Source organism: Nasonia vitripennis (assembly GCF_009193385.2).
Source record: "Nasonia vitripennis strain AsymCx chromosome 3 unlocalized genomic scaffold, Nvit_psr_1.1 chr3_random0009, whole genome shotgun sequence".
NCBI classification, from domain to species: domain Eukaryota; kingdom Metazoa; phylum Arthropoda; class Insecta; order Hymenoptera; family Pteromalidae; genus Nasonia; species Nasonia vitripennis.
In genome coordinates, this window is record NW_022279629.1 from 454,674 (window position 1) to 474,281 (window position 19,608).

General features: G+C 42.6%; 1 protein-coding gene across 3 annotated transcripts in view; it reads right to left on the reverse strand.

Moving 5' to 3' along the window:
* Window positions 1–9,218: 9,218 nt before the first annotated feature.
* Window positions 9,219–19,608, reverse strand: part of LOC100679969 — a 105,731-nt gene continuing 95,341 nt past the window's right edge. For all 3 annotated transcript variants that reach the window (XM_031927046.2, XM_031927048.2, XM_032601846.1), the window contains exons 5-6: window positions 9,788–9,923; window positions 9,219–9,709 (exon numbers count right to left, since the gene is read on the reverse strand). In XM_031927046.2, coding sequence (XP_031782906.1) covers window positions 9,504–9,709; window positions 9,788–9,923 — 342 coding nt within the window. In that variant the 3' untranslated portion in view covers window positions 9,219–9,503. The remainder of the gene's footprint in view (window positions 9,710–9,787; window positions 9,924–19,608) is intronic.

Genomic DNA, 19,608 nt, shown 5'->3' on the forward strand with positions numbered 1-19,608 from the left:
ATGCTTTATGCACAAGCACCGGGCTACCTTGCAGTTAGTCAAGGCACTTTCTAAGAGAAAAGCTCTCCAACCAACCTAGTCTCTTATTGCAGAATGTGTGCTAATGCACGGCTCCTGCCGTCCGAGACCCACTGAGCACGAAACCAAGTTTGGCAGATTTGTGTGAGGGTCTAGTTTTTATTGAGCATGAGACACTGACTAAGTGTCTGTACGTGCGCACGTACTAAGTCAATTACATGTTTTCGTGTTAAACCTCTCACAGATCCGCATAGACTCCGTGTCGTACGTTACGTTGGCTACGAGCCCGTTAAACTTTTCATACATTCATTTATACATATACTATGCACAGACATGATTTCATTACCTAGTAGGAGTCTTTTATCTCTGTTGGTGATTATCAATATATTTCCGCTGTAGAGCGTGAGCCAGAGTTCTTCGTCGGGCCGTTCGTAGTGCAGTTTAAACTTATCCGGGATCTTTTCTCGTATCTCTTCCCAGTCCGAGCTTGAGCTTGAATCTGTTAAAACATTTCGCAATCAATAATTACTCTTTGATTGTCTTTTCTTTGTCCTATTTACACGTTTGCAAACTGAAGTCATTTTTTTTTTAAATAATTGCTTAATTAATTTACCGCAGAGTTTACTTACGCGCCAGCAGCCCCACCTACGCGGTGTCTGTAAACAGCGCAGCACGCAGGCAGACTTACACTAGGCGTATAAGTTTTCCGTTCACGCGTATTATATCGCATTATGAACTGATCTTTGTTTAATTAATTTATTGCTGAGTGCGCTTATACTTCAGCAGCCCCACCTACGCGGTGTCTGCAAGCAGCGCAGCACGCAGGCAGACTCGCACTGGTAGTATTAGCGCGCGTTGGCGATTTGAAATTGCCGCGTACGTGTAGAGTGATCATTTGACCTGCCATCTGCACACGGCTTCTTTTCAGCTCTCGCTTTATCGTGTGTGTCGATGTTGTGCAGACATTATCCAATTTGTATCGTGTTTGCTACTGAGTGTGAACGCATTGACAGCAACTCTCCCTCCGTTCTTGTGCTTACGTACTAAAGTATAGCACGCGTCAGATTCAAAATGGCGTTGTCGAGTTTTACGTGCGCCTTGCTTTATTCCGACATAACCTGTCGGAATAACGAATTACCACGTTCGTAACCACCTTGGTGGTTACAAATTACGACCAATCAGGTAGATGACGGTGTGTCACGCTTATTCAGCAAGATGCTCGGCCAATAGACATCTCCTTTTATAACGCCATCTGTATGAAGGACAGTCATCTTGTATAATTTGTTCGCAATATGTTCATCACAATGGACTATACCTTCGACAACAAAGCAATTAACAGATAATCTCTCATTAATATTTAATTTATTTACACTTTGCACAGCGCTTTTTAATAGATTCCAAAGATCTTTAAGCTAGAAGTTTTGTATAAGTCTAAATGACAGCCAGATGGGACCATGATTAAACTGTGCCGAATTAATCGTGATACCAACAAAGTCCGTTGGTCTACCTCTCTCGCAAATATTTTGATAAAGTTCTTGTACACAGCCCTCCAACCAGGCGTAAAAGTCTGCATTCACTGGTGGCTGTGGTATGTATCCACTAATCTCTCTACCCTCGTATCCAAAGTAACGATAAAATCGTATCGATTCATTTTCAATTACAAATCTAGAGCGCTCATCTCCTTTACTGGTCTGTAAAGAAACATCTATAAATTGATCAAGATAGTTTGAAAAATTAATTGAATGTAACAAAAAACTTAAACACTATTTTAGTCTTACCTTTTTCAGCTGTGTCTGTACCGTTACTACTGATGGTACTGGAATTACTACTGCCACTAGAATTACTGGTACTACTATTAGAACCACTGCCACTACTGTTACCACTACTGACCCGTCTTCTGCGTTTGCAACCTCTCTCTATTGACGACTTTGAAACTTAAGTATTAGGCTTTGCATAATAGTGTAAAAAAGAATAGAATAAAATCTATATTGACAAGCTTAATACTTACATCTATTTTCGTTTGACAGCTGCTACTGTTGCTGGTTGCCAAACGTCAATGGAACAGCTTCTAAAAAAACTAGAGTGGGTGTATGTGCCATAATTGAATAATTAAGAAAAAAAGAAAAATCATCTGTATCGCATTTACACCACTCACCGTTCGATATATCATCTTGATGATTATGCTGTCCTTGTTGTCGTTGACTAGACTCTGAAACTAAGTATTGAGACAGTCAAAACGTGTAATTAAGCAATAAAAAGTTATTTTTTTTATTTTAATTGACTCAATACTTATAATTAATATTGCTTGTTTCGGGAGTTAGTAACTCGTGCTCATTACACGTCATTATGATTTCATCACCCTTGGTATCTCTCATCATCTCGTTAATTACTAAAAAACTTGAGTGAAGCTCTAGACTCATCGAAAAGATCAATATGATTAAAAAAATACGTTAATATCTCACACTTACATAGGCGACGAAACATTATACGCGCTAGTGGATGTTCATGATCGTTACGCTGGCGTATGCTTTTCAGAGCAATCGACAGAACATCCGGATTACGGAATAGATAATTGGTGAACATACGATTGACCGTAGTTATTCTACAATGTAGTAGGACGAACCGCAGCTTCCTACATAAATTATCTATCGATTGCTGCTGAAGATCTAAAGCTCACACTGCACCACACATTGTACGAATGTACGAATCTAAAACTTTTGCAATATTTAATGCTTCATGCAAAACTTTTACTAAATGTGTCACGCTTGCTCGAATCATTCTGTAAAAAAAGATGTTTTGACTATCCAAAGGAAACTGGCAAGACCATCGACCGGAGCTCTTTAAATACTTTCTCGGTGCAGGGTAAACAGTGGGGATGCAGTGCAAAATCCCTTGCTCTTTTTTCGCTAATACTGCTGATAGAAGACAATTTATTTTAGACTCATGTTTCATGTAGAATAGTACATACTTTAATGCACGTACAAATCTTGAAATGGTCCGCGAAGGGTTAGAGCGCGAAAGCGAGGAATTCGTGACCCGAGGTTAATAAATCAGGAGACAAGCGCATATGCGGAACGATAACGAACTCTGACCCACCCGGTAATATCTGTTGAGTGGACAAAAGCTTTCCCTATGCTCTGAACTGGGAGACCCACCAGAGGAGAGCTGCTCGCGTGTTGAAGGAGGTGAGTAGGGTTTATCCACTACGCATGCCCCGCACGCTTAGGTAAACCACACAGCTATTAGACTGATGTGTGAGGTACTACGATCTCACCATGAATCTACGACCAGATGAGCCACCTAAGAACAGGGTACTACCATCCTGCACCGATGACACAACTGATGGGGGGATGGGAGAGGACGTTCTAATAAAAGGTCAAAATTATTTATATTTAGCAAAAAGTTGTTCATTTATTCTTTTACTCTTCGAGAGCCTGGGGCTTATGGACTACTAGGTATGGAGGAGACCGGAGCAAGCAGCGAGTACTACCATTCGCACGTTACTCAGTTGATAGCCAGATCATTAATGCTCGCTGCTGGCTCCGGGGCTCCTTATATACCCGAGTTGCTCCCTCTCTCCTGTGTTACATGAGCGTACGCCATCTACCCGCGCATAGGTAGACTATTTACATTTGGCTACTAGCGCCACTCGGTTGATAACTTGCCTACGCCAGGCAAGTTATCTGTTGCTGTCTTCTTATCCCCGGGCTGGGCCTGCCGTCACAATCTCTTGCGACTCGAGCATTGTTTCTGAATTTTTGAAGCACCAGTAAAACGTCGTAGCATCATACCTCTGAAAGAGAGCAGTATGTGTGTGTGTGTGTGTGTTTCCAAAAATACACGTGCTACCGCTAACACCGCCGCCACCACCACCACCACTACCACTAGCGATGAATCATCGCGGAGTGAGGCGGATGCACTGCATTGTCAGTTGCGAATGTGCTCTCGTCGCGGAACGACTATGAGAACTGTGTCTCGCGAATATTTTGTTTCTCTTATTTTCTTAGATCCAAAGTGTAGCAGCAAGAGACAACAGCCTTGTATGGATGGTAGTGGTGGTGGTGGTGGTGATGGTGGGACAATATCTCTACCTTCATATTGCGCGACTGCTAAATGGTAGCCGACGGCAAGTGTCTGTAGAGAGAACATTGGTTGGTGGCAGTGCGTGTGTGTATGAATAAATAAATAGTGTTATTTCACAAAATAATTGAAATTTTCGCGATTTTTTACTGGTATACGCTTCGCCTGCCTTAAATATACTTGGAACCAAAAGTTGTAAACCATTGTTTATAAGCCTGTATCTCCAAAAGTTACAGTCAGAAAATAGTTATTTTTGGCTCTAATTTGTTAATTAAGAATTACCCAGTCATATCAGCACTTAGAGGTACTCAACCCTAGCTCCTACATTCCTCTGCATCGGGTAGGGGAGTGAAAGCTTAACTCTGTGACATACGTTCCTCTGCATCAGTCCGAGGAGCGTTTTGTATCTATTACATAGTGGCCTTCGTCTAGCAACAGTTTTACTCAGCTGTTTCGCCATGTTCTTCCCTTCTATTCTCTTCGTCATTTCTAACCTTCTTGATAATAGTCATTACATAGTTGTTTACGGCGCACCAACCATCTTTTGACGCTAGCATCATTGACTCTGGGGTCAGAGGCGGTGCGTCCATCGCCCATTTCCACTGGAGTCCCATCTTCTTTGCCACTCTGCTAGGGTTTGTTCCTTTGCGGATTTCCAAACTTCCTTTAGAGTATTGTCACCACGCCGGTTTTCTTCGTATATATTCTTTCGTTCTGTTGCTAGGAGGTCAATGGGCGGCATACTTGAAATAACGCATACTGCATCTTCTGATACTGTTCGGTAGGCAGAAGCGACCCGCAATGCACTTCTCCTATAAACTGTTGACAGCTTTCGTGCATAGGACTTCACCAACATAGTGTCCGCCCATATTGGGGCACCGTATAACATAATTGATGTAGTTACACTGGCTAGGAGTAACCTTCGGCCCTGCGTTGGCCCACCTACATTTGGCATCAGTCGCGATAGTGCAGCACCGACTTTTGCTGCCTTATTGATCGCCCTTTTAAGATGCTGCTCAAACGTTAGTCTAGCGTCTATGGTGATTCCCAGGTACGTAATGGTCGGCTTAGAGTTTATTTCGTGTCCGTCCACTGACAGCGTTATTGTCTCTATTTTCTTTTTACTGGATATAAGAATAGCCTCCGTTTTATGGCTAGCAAGCTCAAGTCCAGTCTGCTTTAACCAATCGTGGATTATACTTACTGCCTCGTTAGCGATTTCCGTCACCTCTTCCTTTTGCTTTGTTACTACCACTACTGCAATGTCATCTGCAAACCCTACAACTGTTGCACCTTCGGGTAGCTCTAGCCTAAGTACGCCATCGTACATAATTTTTTTGTATGCTGCCAGTAATTCCTCTGTGGTGATTGCTGGAATGGTTTCGTCATTCGCCTCCGCTTCAGGAATAGCGCATAGGAGTAACTAGGAGAGGATCGTTCGACCAATGAGGGGGCTTGTATGTCACATATCTCCTTATTTGGCATGCTCCCCTATGATATGCATAGCATCTTCTTTTTTCTAGGCTGCCAATGGCTTCTGGATGGTTCGTAGTCAAGTGCAACGCATCTTGACCTTCCTTTGTTCGTACACGGAAAAACTGGTCCACTATAGAATATGAGGACGAAAATATCGATCGTCATACTCTATGGTGGAGTCACTTCATTTCCTTACGAATGTCTCCTTAGTGCGTGATGACATAGATGTCACCACATTTTGTGGGGATTGGCACTGCTTTTCGTTGTGACTGGCACGTGTTTTTCGACGACTGAAAGGCACAACGAACTACGTGCACAGCAGTCAACAAGTTATGTGTAGACGCCACCTCAAAGTCTTCGCGTGTTTGCGGTTTGCGAGATCGTTATTACATAAAATGTAATAATTAACATTATAGATATAAATATTATAGTTATTGTGACGACAATGAATTTCGTAGAAGAGTTGACAACTTGGGGCTTTGATTTCCTTATTGATATATTTAAGTGTAAGTATTATAACCTATAAACTTTATTTTTAAGCGTCATAGATTTTAGCATAACATACTTGGTATATTTGGACTTTTAAATATTCTATCATTAAATTACATATTTTAGTTCACAAAATCAATGATGAAAATTTCTATCAGATGAGTGAAGAGGATATAGATTCTATAATGGATGACGAATTAGACTGCAAAAAAAAGTTTAAAAGAAAGTTTAAAATAGGCTTGTGTAACAAATTAAAACGTTCATACGAGTTAAAAAAGCATCAAGTTCATTAAAACATAAGAAAATATGCAAAAGCACAGATATTTATTTACCAGCTAATAATAATTGTTAATTTATCTTTTTATAGTTAAGTATACAAGTGTAATAATTTATAACCGCGTGTAGTAATATTTGTACAGTGTATAATATAATGCACGCGCTTTATATGCGTGTGCATTATATTATACGAGGAACGTCATAATAGAATGAAGTGACTGCCTGTCACCTCGATTTGTGGTAACAGCCGTGTTTGTTCGCTACGTTTGAAGATGACTCGATGTCACCGTACTCTATAGTGGACCAGTTTTTCTGTGTAGTCCTTTGTTGTGCACGTGACGGAGGTTTGTATACGGAGTATACCATGTATACGGAGGCTTGCGCATGTATCTTCTACCTGCGTTCTCTACTTGCGTTGATAGTGGCTTTCTTCTTCTCGTGCGGCTTGATTTTCAATGCACGGGGCAAGTGTGAGTTCTCCCCTCCTCTCTCTGCATGGACTCTCCTCTTTCGCTGATTGTCGCCTTTTCCTTCTTGTGCGGCTCAATTTTGGATGTATGGGTAAACGCGAATGCCTTCCCTCCTGTCTCTGCATGTACTCTTCTCCTTTGCCGATAATCGCCATTTTCTTCTCGTGCAGCTCGATTTTCAATGCACGGGGCAAATGCGAGTATCTCTCATCCTGTCTTCGCATGCACTCTCCTCCTTTTCTACTCTTTTGCTGATATTGTTTAACTGAAGATGTTGAATGTGTATATTTTTGTGCTCAACAAGCAGATAATGAAAATTATGTAAAATTGAGGGGTAAAGTTAAAGAATTAGAATATTGTAATCCGAGAGACTATAATGAACAAATTAAAGAATTTTTACCTGCGCGTGATTTTAAATTTATATAGTTATTTATCAATTTCTATTTACTCGTCACCCGTTTTGTCAGCTCTCTCTATTTTCCTTTCTTTTCCTAATTAGTCTAAACGGGGCTTCCATTCTTCCCCTGTGGCCTATTGTCCCGTGGGCTACCTGTCTCTAAACTAGCGTTCACTTTCCCTCATCCTACGGGAAGGCGTTGGCCTACATTCGAACTATGTCACGATTATTTTATTGGTTGTGAAATTGCGTATTTCACAATTGTTTCAACTATTCATCAGCTTTTGGCAATTCCAAAAGGAGTACACATCAATAGGTTTTGATTTATAGTTTAGAAGCTATTAGAAAAGTCTTATCTTCTAAAATTGAAAACCACGAAAAACTGATTAAAATCTTTTGAATCTTGTGAATAACTTTTGAACTATGATTCAAAAATTATTAATATGTACTATTTTTGGAATTGCCAAAAGATGATGAATAAGTTTAAATAATCTTTATTATGTTATCACTGTAATTGAATGATTTTACTACTTTCCACTTTTTTTATTTATACAATAAAATAAAAAAAGACGAAAAACAAAAATCAACGCGCCTGAAGTATTATGACTCTAATATAATGTACCTCTTGGGTAGTGTGTAAAACTGTCATCCAAGATTTTAAACTTAAAACAGATGCGTCGATTACACATTAAGTGAAACTATTTTTGTTTTGCGATGCAATGCTCGGCTTTTAAGAGTACAATAGTACATTACACAACTAAGGGCGAAAGATGGCTTTTTCAAGCGAGGATGATGATTGAGCACGAGTGGGAGTCGAGCGCGCCGCAAGCGGACGAGACGGACACGAGTGCTCTACCATCGTCCGAGTCTAAAAAAGCCAATTCACCCCTTGTTGTGTACCATGCTTTTTATACTCAGTACATCGATAACGCCCCATTTAGTCTGCCTAAAAAAGCGAAGTCATCCAGTATCTCATAGTAGAATATCGTTGTAAAACTTAATTGTGTTAGATGTCGCACGGAACAACGGTATATACATGTATTAGTGTGTGTTACACACACACGCATAAAAATACAAATATCTGAGGCGAAAGTGTTTTTTCCTAGGGGCCTAGGACTACGGAATTTAGCGCTCTGGCAAGTCGGCAATTATGCCAAATGATCAATACATTATAATAAAAATTCTTACCTTGTTGGAGTGAAGAAAAGGTGTGGGGAAATGATTAAATGTCGTCTTTCGCTTGAAAAAGTTTATTTGGCTTCTAGAAAACTTCACGTGTATAAATCGCGCAAACCGGACTGCTCGGCTGTGTAACTCTGAATGAATGCGCCTTACGCTTGAGCTGCACTTCATCCCTTGTTGCTTACTTCTTTTCTTAACGTAGCTAGATTACACGATCCCGGGTCTTATGCTAATAGACGAAGGGCGGTCCGTTACAGCTCGATATGATCGGAGAACGCACAAGGGAAGGCAACAGCGCCGGATCTAAGTACTTATAACCTGAGACTGCGGTGTGCGTTTGGCTTATCGCGAAATGTAGATCTTTCCCAAATTAATCGTCGCCCGCCGCGTCTAAAATTTTTAGCAAAAAATAAAGTACTTGAAGAACGCTCGAGCTCGAAGTTTCGGTCCGATGATTCAAGAGTAAATCGCTGGTTGGGGCTGTTAGTCATTATTTTAATGATAGTGTAGGGAGGGAACCTACTTGAGTACATCTCTTTACAATAAAATAATCAATATTTTACTTAATATGAGCTCGAAATTTATGACAAACTGCTCGTTATTCTTGGTTTGCATTAAACTGAGCTTACTTACAAATGCGAAAGTCGCGCTATTCCTATATTCGAAATCGCGCAACGTTTGAGATTCGTTGCAACCATATATTTGTTACTTAATTCTTACTTACTTGTATGAAATTGTTGAAGAGATTATTATTATAATATTAGATTATTATTATTATTATAAATTTTGTGAAAATATTCCACAATATTTAGCGATGTGCAAGAGTTAAATTCATTTAAAAATACTTTTATTTTAAGCACCAAAATTATACTTTAATAGTAACGGATCTTTGACAAATGATAAAATAGATTCGAATCTTTAAGTTTCTTTTTCTCTCCTTTTTCTTACAGTCTTTCATTTTACATAATTTTCGCATTTAAGACTACAGAAAGCACGATAGCATAAAGAGCGAACAACATTAAAAGAAATAAATCCCAATTTCAACTTGATGATTTTGTTGGCTTTATAAATTTTTATCATAAAAAACGTTATCTGTGATGCAAGTTACAATATGTTTAAACATTGTAAGGCTGAAACAGAGAAATGTTCTGACGCTGCTGTTTTCTGCTTTGATCCATAATTACAGGGTGTTTATACTTTTGGTCATTTACAGTATGTACTTCATGTATTACTCCTTTTTTTATTTCAAAATATCGGTATGTACTGTATACAACTAACCACATATATAAGCATATCAACGCAATTATTAAAACTAGAAGGCCTATAAATAGAATAAAGTTGGTTAGTTGTCTTATGTAGTGAGTGATAAATAATAAATTTAAACCAAATCGTAGCTTACGATCGATAACATTAGCTTTTCCTCCAATTACGGCAATAAATGGACAATCTTGTTGAACGAGAAACAAAGATATAAACAAAGCTACAATTATTGTCATCATAACCATCATCCACGGAGTCATCAGATAGCGATTATTCTAAAAGAAGAAATGATTCAATTATTAAAAAATATGTATCATTCTACTATTATTTTGTGTTATCACGGTAGCTAATGCAAACTCTTACAAAAATAGTGTGCAGAGATATGCGCATAGATTTTTGCAGAATTTTCTGCACAGATCTCTGAACTTATCTCTGAACGAAATTTAGACGGTCTCCTGTTACTTTCCAAAAAATTCTTAAAAGTAAAAAAATAATATTACTAATACACTAAAACTCTGGATGTAAACTCCGATATTTTTATTTTCAAATATTAAAAAATTTTTTAAATTTAAATTATTGAAGATAATTAATTTGAGTTCACAACCAGATTTTAGTTTTATTAATAAAATGGTAAAACCTATAGAGGCACTTATTCTATTATTTTTTTAGTTAAAAAAAAACTGTCAATGTAAAATATCGAATTTTATATGAGCTAACAACTAAAAAAACCGCTGCCAATTCTTTGGCAAGTAGCTTCCTCCAACAAAATTTATAGTTCAAATAAATGAAATATTGTTAAAATATACAGTATATTAATAATTTTTAAAATACTTTCAATTTTAATTATTTTACATAAGGAGCACCTGTCACAATATAAAATCATATAATTTTCATGAAAAAATTCAAACCTCAATATTTTAAATACCATAACATAACCTCATAAAATCATAAATTTCTCAAAACATTCTGAACTTTAGTTAGCGAGTTATAAGTTTTAACACAAGTAGTATTTTTTGTTATACATTGTGACGGCCGAGTGCACGTCAAATGTCTAACGGCTAATCATGTACTAATTGTAATAAGATTATTGTTTCAGCAAGCTGCCAACGAGCGCCAAAACGAGCGAGAACGAGAAACGAGGCAAGATAGAGACAGAGAGAGTGAGAGCATAGGTAGCGCGGTTGCCGCCTGGCCGCACAGCGTTGGCGAGATATGACAACGATGTGCCGACGGCCGGGAGAACCGCGACTAGAGTTAGTCTCGCTGCGCTATCCACACGAGTAGCTCGCGCTACTATATACGCGGGTTTATTGTGAGTGAATCAGGCAGATTTCACTGATTCAGGAGGATCGAATTTTGCGTATAAAAGAAATATTTCAATCTAACCGAACTAATATAATGCTTTTTAATGATAGATGACACACTAATGAATATAATTCGCGTTGTTTTTAGTGAAAAAAAATAATTATTTTTTCTAAAATTAAGTGTCCAAGTACACCTGCAATATTTTACAGCAGGACCAGAACTGGGACACGCAAAAGTTCACAAATTTTAATAACATTCAGCAACTAAAACGTACTTTAAAGTATATTAAACAGTATTTCTAATAACAATTGATAATATCAAATCGAATGTACCTGGGAAAAAATAGAATTTATATATTTCAAAGTTTCTTGATTTTGCTTGTAATTCTAACCTCAAAAAGTGAGGTTACGCGTCTCTGATTACCACTTTTTGGAATTTTCAATTTATCGATTGAAAATTAACTCTAAAAGTATTTAGATCGATTAGTATCGTCAAATAAAACGAAAAATGAAGCTTTTATGTGTTTGTATATAAAAAAGTAAGGAATAATAACTCAATAGTTGTCCCAGTAATGGGTACAAGTGCCTGTCCCGCTACTACGGCCAACTTGAAAATCGTGTCCCGCTACTGCAGTCATCGCCTCTTTTATAAAAATTATTATTTATCAGCATTAATAAAGGCTTAAAATGCAAACTTTTTTTTTATTCGATAGGAAATTTCCCTGACTACACGATAGTAATATGCTTTTTTTCAATTTTGCGATTGAATCTCATAATTTACATTTATTCCGAAGGGGTATATCAAAAATGTCCTGGTACTGGTGCTTTTACCTTATTACATTTTTTTTTTAAATCACCTTTTTTAACATAAACATTGAACGGAACGTGAACATGAATCGTTCTACCAAAGAAAATGTAGATAGGACTTTATTTTTTCTAAACATTTGAAAATATGAACGGATGTTTACGCGATTGCAGCTAACCTTAAAATGATTGTCATACCCCCCAACTGATAAACTATTGGGCAACCTCGGAAATAAAATATCGGCCTCAATATAAACCATACATTAGCAAACTGTACAAAAAATGTATAGTATAGTAATTGAAGGTCATTAAATTTAATGAGAACGCATACATTTCCAATATACTTGTGTCATAGCTATCCTTATTATTACCAATGCTAAGCTCTTAATATTTACTTAATTAATCTTTACTCTAAGTAAACGTCCTGGTCTAAATTTAAGTTTGTGTCGTGAGCTGCGTGGTTCTCAGTGTGTAGGTGCGAGTTCTACTATACATATTAACTGTAAGTCACATAGAAGTGCGATGCTGTGCCTCCCAACACAGGTGCGCAACACCTAGCGCCTAGCATGACTAGAATTTTTTTTAACCGTAGGATTTGGCGTGATCGCCACGTTTGGAAAAACGCTAGGAAGGGAGGAAAAAAATCACTCACAATATAAACAGTTTATTGCACTCTGTATATCGCCCAGCCCTTCCCTACAACGCGGTGGCTGTAGTGCCTTCCGCGCACAATGTATCCACGCAGGGCTAACTATACTTGCACGCCAGCCGCACTCGCGCAGCAAACGACAGGCCTCAGGCCCAGGTCTAGTCCACTGACAGCTGCCTTACTCTCTCTCTCTCTCTCTCTCTCTCTCTCTCTCTCTCTCTCTCTCTCTCTAAAACCAATCGCATCCACTATACTGAGAATAATACTATAGTAATAGAAGCAGATAATATTGACGTTGAAACACTTCGTAACTGTCCTTCCCTGGCCAAGGCGGGTCTTGAGGTTAAGGAGGACGAGAAACTTAATCCTCGTGTAATTATTGACGACATCCCGGTCGACTATACTGAAGAGGAGATTTTGCGAAGCATTATCGAGCTGAATCTTTCGGAGTTAGGGGCTAACGACATCAAACTGGTCTCCTTGTACCCGGCGCGAGAGAAAACATTTAGATCTTGCATTATCGAGGTTAGTCCGCAATGTAGAAAAGCGATGCAAAATTTGTCCAGGATTCACATCAAGTGGGTGTCTTGCCGGTTTGCGGATCACATCTCTGTACTGCAATGTTTTAGATGTCTGAAATTTGGGCACAAAGCGAGTACTTACGTCGACCCTGTACACCGTCGCCAATGCTCTGGAGAATATTCTCATGAAAATTGCAAGTCGAAGGATAGGGTGCGTTATCTTAATTGCGCATCGGCGGGACGTCAGTCTGTTAACCACTCCGCCTTCGATAAATCTAAATGTCCAATGCTCCGAAGCAGGATTGAGCGCAAATCCAGCAGAATCGACTATGGCCGCGATTAGTTTACCGTCTTCTGCTCCGCCGCTTATTAATTTCGCCCATTCTAAATGCCGTGTCTACCACCGCTCACCTGTTTGATCTGCAAGCTGTGGTTTGCGAAAGCGATATTCATGTTCTAGGCATTAGTGAATCTTTCCTTAAGCCTTCTGACTCGTCTGTAAGGGCTGAAATCCAGGGGTTCTCTATTCATAGAGTCGATCGCATAGACCTTGGCCGGGGGGGGGGGGGGGGGTAATTTACGTCCACAACTCGATAACGGTCAAAGAGGTTTGTCGTTCAGCGCAGCCAGAGATTTATCGGAAAAGGCCCGAATTTATTTTCCTGGAGTTATCTTTTTCAGGAACCAGGATTCTTTGCGGCGTTATTTACAGCCCGCCTAAGGCTGGGTATTGGGCCGATATTGAGGATGCATTAGTGAACTGTAACGGCTCCTAAGATTTCACCATCATCATGGGGGACTTTAATATCGATTGGTCATCCACGAGGAGCACCCTGGCTGACTCTCTCGTCAGTTGTCATTTGGTGCCTGTGCCGTTCGCGCCTACCCACCATACAAACGATCATTCGCACAGTACGATTGATTACATGTGTGTGTCGGATATTGCCAAGGTCACCTTCTTTAAGCAAACGCTGGTACCCAGCATATCGAAGCACGGCATCTTGTTTGCCACGCTCTTTTCTGACACGGCTTGCTCGTGGGTCTCGTCCTATCTTTCCGACCGCTCGCAAATCATCGTTTTCACCAATGGCGACGTTTTTGCTCCATTGCGTAGAAATTCAGATGTACCGCAGGGCAGCCTACCTGGGCCGTTATTATTCTCGCTGTTCATCAACGACCTTCCGAACACGCTTACTTATTGCGACTATCAATTGTATGCAGATGATTTCGTAATTTTCCTTAAAGGCATGATCACGGATTTAGATGAGATTATCTACAAAGTCAACATGGGCAGTCAATAATGGCCTGATTATTAACGCGAGTAAGACGCAGGCAATGTGGATAGGCCCCCGGGCTATCATGGGCAGCGGCCGTATTAACAGCAGCATCCTTCCTCCAATCCTACTAGACGGAATTGCTGTATGTACTGAGGAATCGCTAAAGGTGTTGGGGGTGATGTTTGACTGCACTTTATCTTGGAGGGCTCTCTGCACATGGACCGCCAGGAAAACATTCGCTGCGCTTTCCCGACTCCGAAGGTGTCAGGGTTATCTAACGTATGATGTTAGACTTCTTCTCATTAAGAGTCTTATTTTTCCCTACCTCGATTACTGGGCTGGTTTGTTCTTAGGTATATCTAACGAGTTGTCGCTCAAATTAGGCAGGTGCAAAAATGCGGCCATATGGTTTGTTACGCGCAGAAAGATTTTTGAGCTTATTACGCTGGACTACGTTGATCTAGAAATTTTACCGTTTAAGACTAGATGCGACTTTATTGCGCTTTGTTTACTTGCGATGGTGCTTTCCACTAAGACACCTGATTACTTGGGCGCCTCTCTCTCAATTTTTTTTCGACGGATCGACCAGGCGGAAGCAGACGTTCCCCTTTAGACCTCCATATTGGTCATTTTTCCACCGAATATATGCGCAATTCTTTCCGTATCGGGGCTTGCTACCTCTGGAATCGTCTGCCGACCATAATCCGTGCTAATTTTAAACAACCGTGCTTCAAAACACAATTGTACACAGCGTATATAAATTGTAAATAGCGTCTTTTTACTGGTCCAATTCGCTTGCGTTGATTTTATGTTATTTATTTATTTTTTCTCGTGTTTTGTTAATTTATTTTAAATGATTTTATTATTGTTATTTTTTGCTTTTTATACACGTGCCAGGACTTATTTATTGCCCTCTTCATGGAAATATGTATATACTACGCTATTCTATGTATCTTGCTATTGGCTAATAGGGACCTTGTGTCCTTAGTCATTTAATAAATATATACTCTCTCTCTCCCTCCACCGGGGGTTGCCACCTTGTCGAGTGTCCGCTTTTTAGGACCTGGTGTGGGGGCTCGTCCCGTGAGTCTTCGTGGTCGCTTCGGCTCCGGTGATGGGAGCGTGACGTCCTGAACTCGGGTCATCCTGGCGTGGCGGCGAAATTGGGCTGATGCGGGATATCGCCTCTCGGGCTCAAGAGTAGCCTCCCTGGCAGGATCCCCGTAAAACGGACACTGCTGTCAGGCCTCTCCCCTGACCGAGGTCGGGCCTCGGGGTTCCCGAGGGCGACCTTTGGACTGGCTGGAGGCTAAGGGCAGCCCCCCATTGCGTTCGGGAGGAGGCGCAATGGGTATTTCATCCAACCCCTAATCCCAAGGTGTGAGCCATCGTGCTGAGGGGACTAGTTGGCCGCTGGGATACTAGTCGGTCGCAATCGATGCCTCGGGGAAACCTGGCGAAATCTCCGAGTATCTAGCCTTACTGCCACATGCGGGGCTCTGTGGTGGCGGACCTTTACTTCCCTAGCTACTCGTGAATATGGGGTCCATCGTCGTGGTAGCCAGCAACACCTTTTTGAGGGACTGGCTAGAGGAGACAATCCCCCGGCTAGACCTTGGGAGGGCGCAAAGCTCCTCATGGTTGGGATGTCAGAGCTCAAGAAGCCTCGAAGGGCCACTCTCCGCGTGCCTGGAAAGAGGCTTGAGCCGGGAGTGGTTCTGAGCCGGCGGAGTCACAGGCATCCGGACCTGTTGATTAGTAGGTGGAGGGTGCTGAGTACCGAAAGCAGGGAGGGGCCAGACTGTGGAACTTTTCTGGTGCTCAGCATATCCGAAACCTCGGTAAAGCTGCTCCGGCAGCGCAATTTTCAACTGCACTGGGGCCTGGGCCGGATTACCGTCAGGGTTGATGAGGGTCCCCGGGGGCAGCGCGAACAGAGCAAGACTGTCCCGTCCTAATCACCATGGCTGGCGACGAGATAGTGTTTACACAAATAAACTTGTATCATAGCAAAGGCGCCTCGGCCGCACTGGTCAGACGCATGGCTAAGATGCACACAGGCATATGCCTAATACAAGAACCTTGGCTAGTCGCGGGGAGGATACTCGCGAAAAATCCTGAGGTATGGCTTGAAGCAATCAGACTGCCTACAGGAGAATGCACAACCTCGGAAGAGGAGTGCTTAAAACTACTTCTGGAAGCCAACTTTCCGGGCTTTCGGCTCTCCCATGAGATGGGGGATGAGAGCTCGGGTAGGAATAGGCAGCAGAGGGCGGCATGGGATCTGGCGGCAAAGGTCGTCACACCGGAAAAGGTCAAGTGGGTCATAAGGAACTTTCAACCCTTCAAGGCGCCGGGCATCGACGGAATCTACCCGGCATTCCTTCAAGAGGGGCTGGAGGAACTGGTTGGCCCCTTAGTAAAGCTCTTCAGAGCAAGTGTAGCTTTGGCTCATGTACCTGAAATATGGAAAACGGCCAAGTTTGTATTTATTCCTAAGACAGGGAAGTCAAGTCACACCACCGTCAACGATTATAGACCTATAAGTCTTAACTCCTTTGTATTTAAGACACTAGAAAGATTGGTGGATAGATTTATTCAAGACGATATCCTAACCGTGCTTCCTCTTCTATGCGTACAGGGTGGGATTCTCTACAGAGACTGACTTACACTCGGCGGTTTGGCGCATTGAGGAGCAGCTGGAAAGGGGGAAGGTAATGGTGAGAGTATTTCTAGACATAGAGGGAGCGTTTAACTGCACCTCTATCGAAGCAGTTGTCAACGAGGCAGGACTACATGGGATGCCCGGGCCATTAATAAAATGGCTTCAGGGCATGCTTACACGCAGGACTGTGATCTCGAGTCTCGGAACCGTAACGGTCTCCGGCAAGGTCAGTAAGGGAAGCGCGCAGGGTGGGGTGGTGTCGCCCAACATTTGGTGCCTGGTGGCAAATGGGCTACTGGAAGCGCTGAATGGGTGGGGCTGCTATGCTGAAGCCTACGGGGACGATTTCCTGATATTGATAAAAGGAAGTGAAATTGGCGCAGCGAAAGTGGAGAGATGGTGCTGCTCGACGGGACTTTCGGTTAACCCGGATATAGTCGAAATGGTGATCTTCTCCCGCAAGTACAAGTTAGATGCCTACAGAGCGCCCAAACTCTCTGGAGTCGCCCTACAGGTAAAGGACTCAGCTAAGTATCTCGGCATTGTTCTGGATAAAAAGTTAACCTGGGAGAAGCATCTCACGGACCAGTGCGATAAATTCATGATGGCTCTCTGGACATGTCGCAGGGCATTTGGCAGTACATGGGGACTAAGTCCCCGGATTATACTGTGGCTATACAGGTGTTAAGGGGGGCGACAGGGGCCTATAGGACGACGCCTACCAAGGCACTTGGAGTCCTTGTGAAGGTGGAACCACTCCATCTTACTATCATTGGGATGGCTGCTAAGGCAGCGCACAGACTCAATGCGTACGGACAATGGACACAAGGCACGAGGCACACCCGGCTCCCGGGTGGGGTGGGGCCGGAATTTTCCATCAAAAATGGATATATACTTCTTTGGAAGAAGATACGGGATCGTGATACCGACAAGAGAAGAATGGAAGGCCCGCAGGGACAGTCTACCAGGAACTGGGGACGTCTGGTACACAGATGGCTCTAGGGCAGAGACTGGTACTGGTTCGGGGTACTACTGCCAAAGGGATGGAAGGGGAACCTTCTTTTCCCTGGGGCGGTATGCTACGGTCTTCCAGGCCGAGATATATGCTATACTGACCTGCGCTCAGAGGAACATTGAACTCGGCGCAAGAGATTTATCACCATTTGCTCAGACAGTGAGGCGGCACTTAGAGCACTTATGGCTCATAGGACGACCTCCAGACTGGTCTGGGAATGCAAAGTGGTTGTAAATCAGCTGACCGCTCACAATAACAAGGTCAGGCTGCTCTGGGTCTCAGGGCACACCGGGATCAGGGGTAACGAAATAGCAGATAGACTTGCAGCTTTGGGTGCTAAACACCCTCCAATCGGGCCGGAGCCCTACACAGGTGCCGCAAGGTGCATGTTAACGGGCGAAATCCGGGGCTGGGTTGAGAGGGAGCATACTAAGGAATGGCAAGGAACTCAAGGATGCAGACAAGCCAAAGTGGTAATGGGACAGGACACCAATGTCGGCTGGAACAAGTGTATCGCAGGAGGCAGCAGAAATAACTCCCGACTCCTGACACAGATAGTGACCGGGCACATCCGCTTAAGGTACCACGGTCTGAAGATGGGCAAGGAGGCTACGGGTATATGCAGGTGGTGCGAGGGGGCGGAAGAAACGCCTACCCATGTACTGACTGTTTGCCCAAAATTTGCGCAGCTCAGACATTAGTGCTTGGGGGAGCTTTTCCCCACGTATGAAGAGATTAGGACACTCGACGCGGTAGCCATATTGACCTTCTGGAGAAGGGCAGGCTTACCTGCGTAGGGGATGCTATGACGAAGGGTGGTACAATGGGTTTACAGCCTAAGTGCCAGGGATCTTGGTGGACCCCCTTCATAGTAATAATAATAATAATAATAATAATTCTCTCTCTCTCTCTCTCTCTCGATCTCTGCGTCGACCAGACGGGGTTCAGAGGGCCGATGATAACGCGAAAAATCCGGCGAGGCGTCGTAGCGCTCTTCCCTCAATCGTGGCCAGGCTTGCTGGTCCGGGGCTGGTCCGGGACGTTATGCAAGCGAAATGCGCGCTTGCTAACAAGTACCTGATCACAGACAACGTCAAGTCTGGTGTCCTGGGCCCGGAGGCTGCTGCCTGCCTGACTGGACAAAAAGTATTTATTAATGATGTTGTCCCAAGAAAAATGTTTGCTTTTTAAAAACTCACGGCGTGTCAGTTCGGCTCGAAACATACACGGCGTCAGACCGCACACACGACATTCACAAAAAATTACGAAAATACCGACACTACTTCACGTAACGGACCTGAGCCGGACCCGACAAACAAATCGGCAGCAACCTCGCCAACATCGTCACCATCATCGGCGTCTGCAATATCTGCCCCATCATTATTGCAGTCATCACTATCTTCATCATCATCGACATCGCCCTCAACGTCAACTGCGCACTCCACATGACTGGCGAGGCCTCTCGACAGTGCGCCGGGGGCTAGGAGATGCTTAAGGGCGGGTTTTCTCAATGTAAACTCAATTATGGCTCGCATTGAGATAGTCCGGAATTACTTGACGGAGCATCCGTCGTACGACGTCTTTGGCTTCGCGGAGACATGGCTGGGTCCGATTGTGGATGACAGCCTCGTTGACGTCGCGAGATATACTATTATCAGGCAGGACCGTAATGTTAATGGAGGCGGTATCGCCCTATTTGTACGCAACGGGTTTAAAATTAAAAAG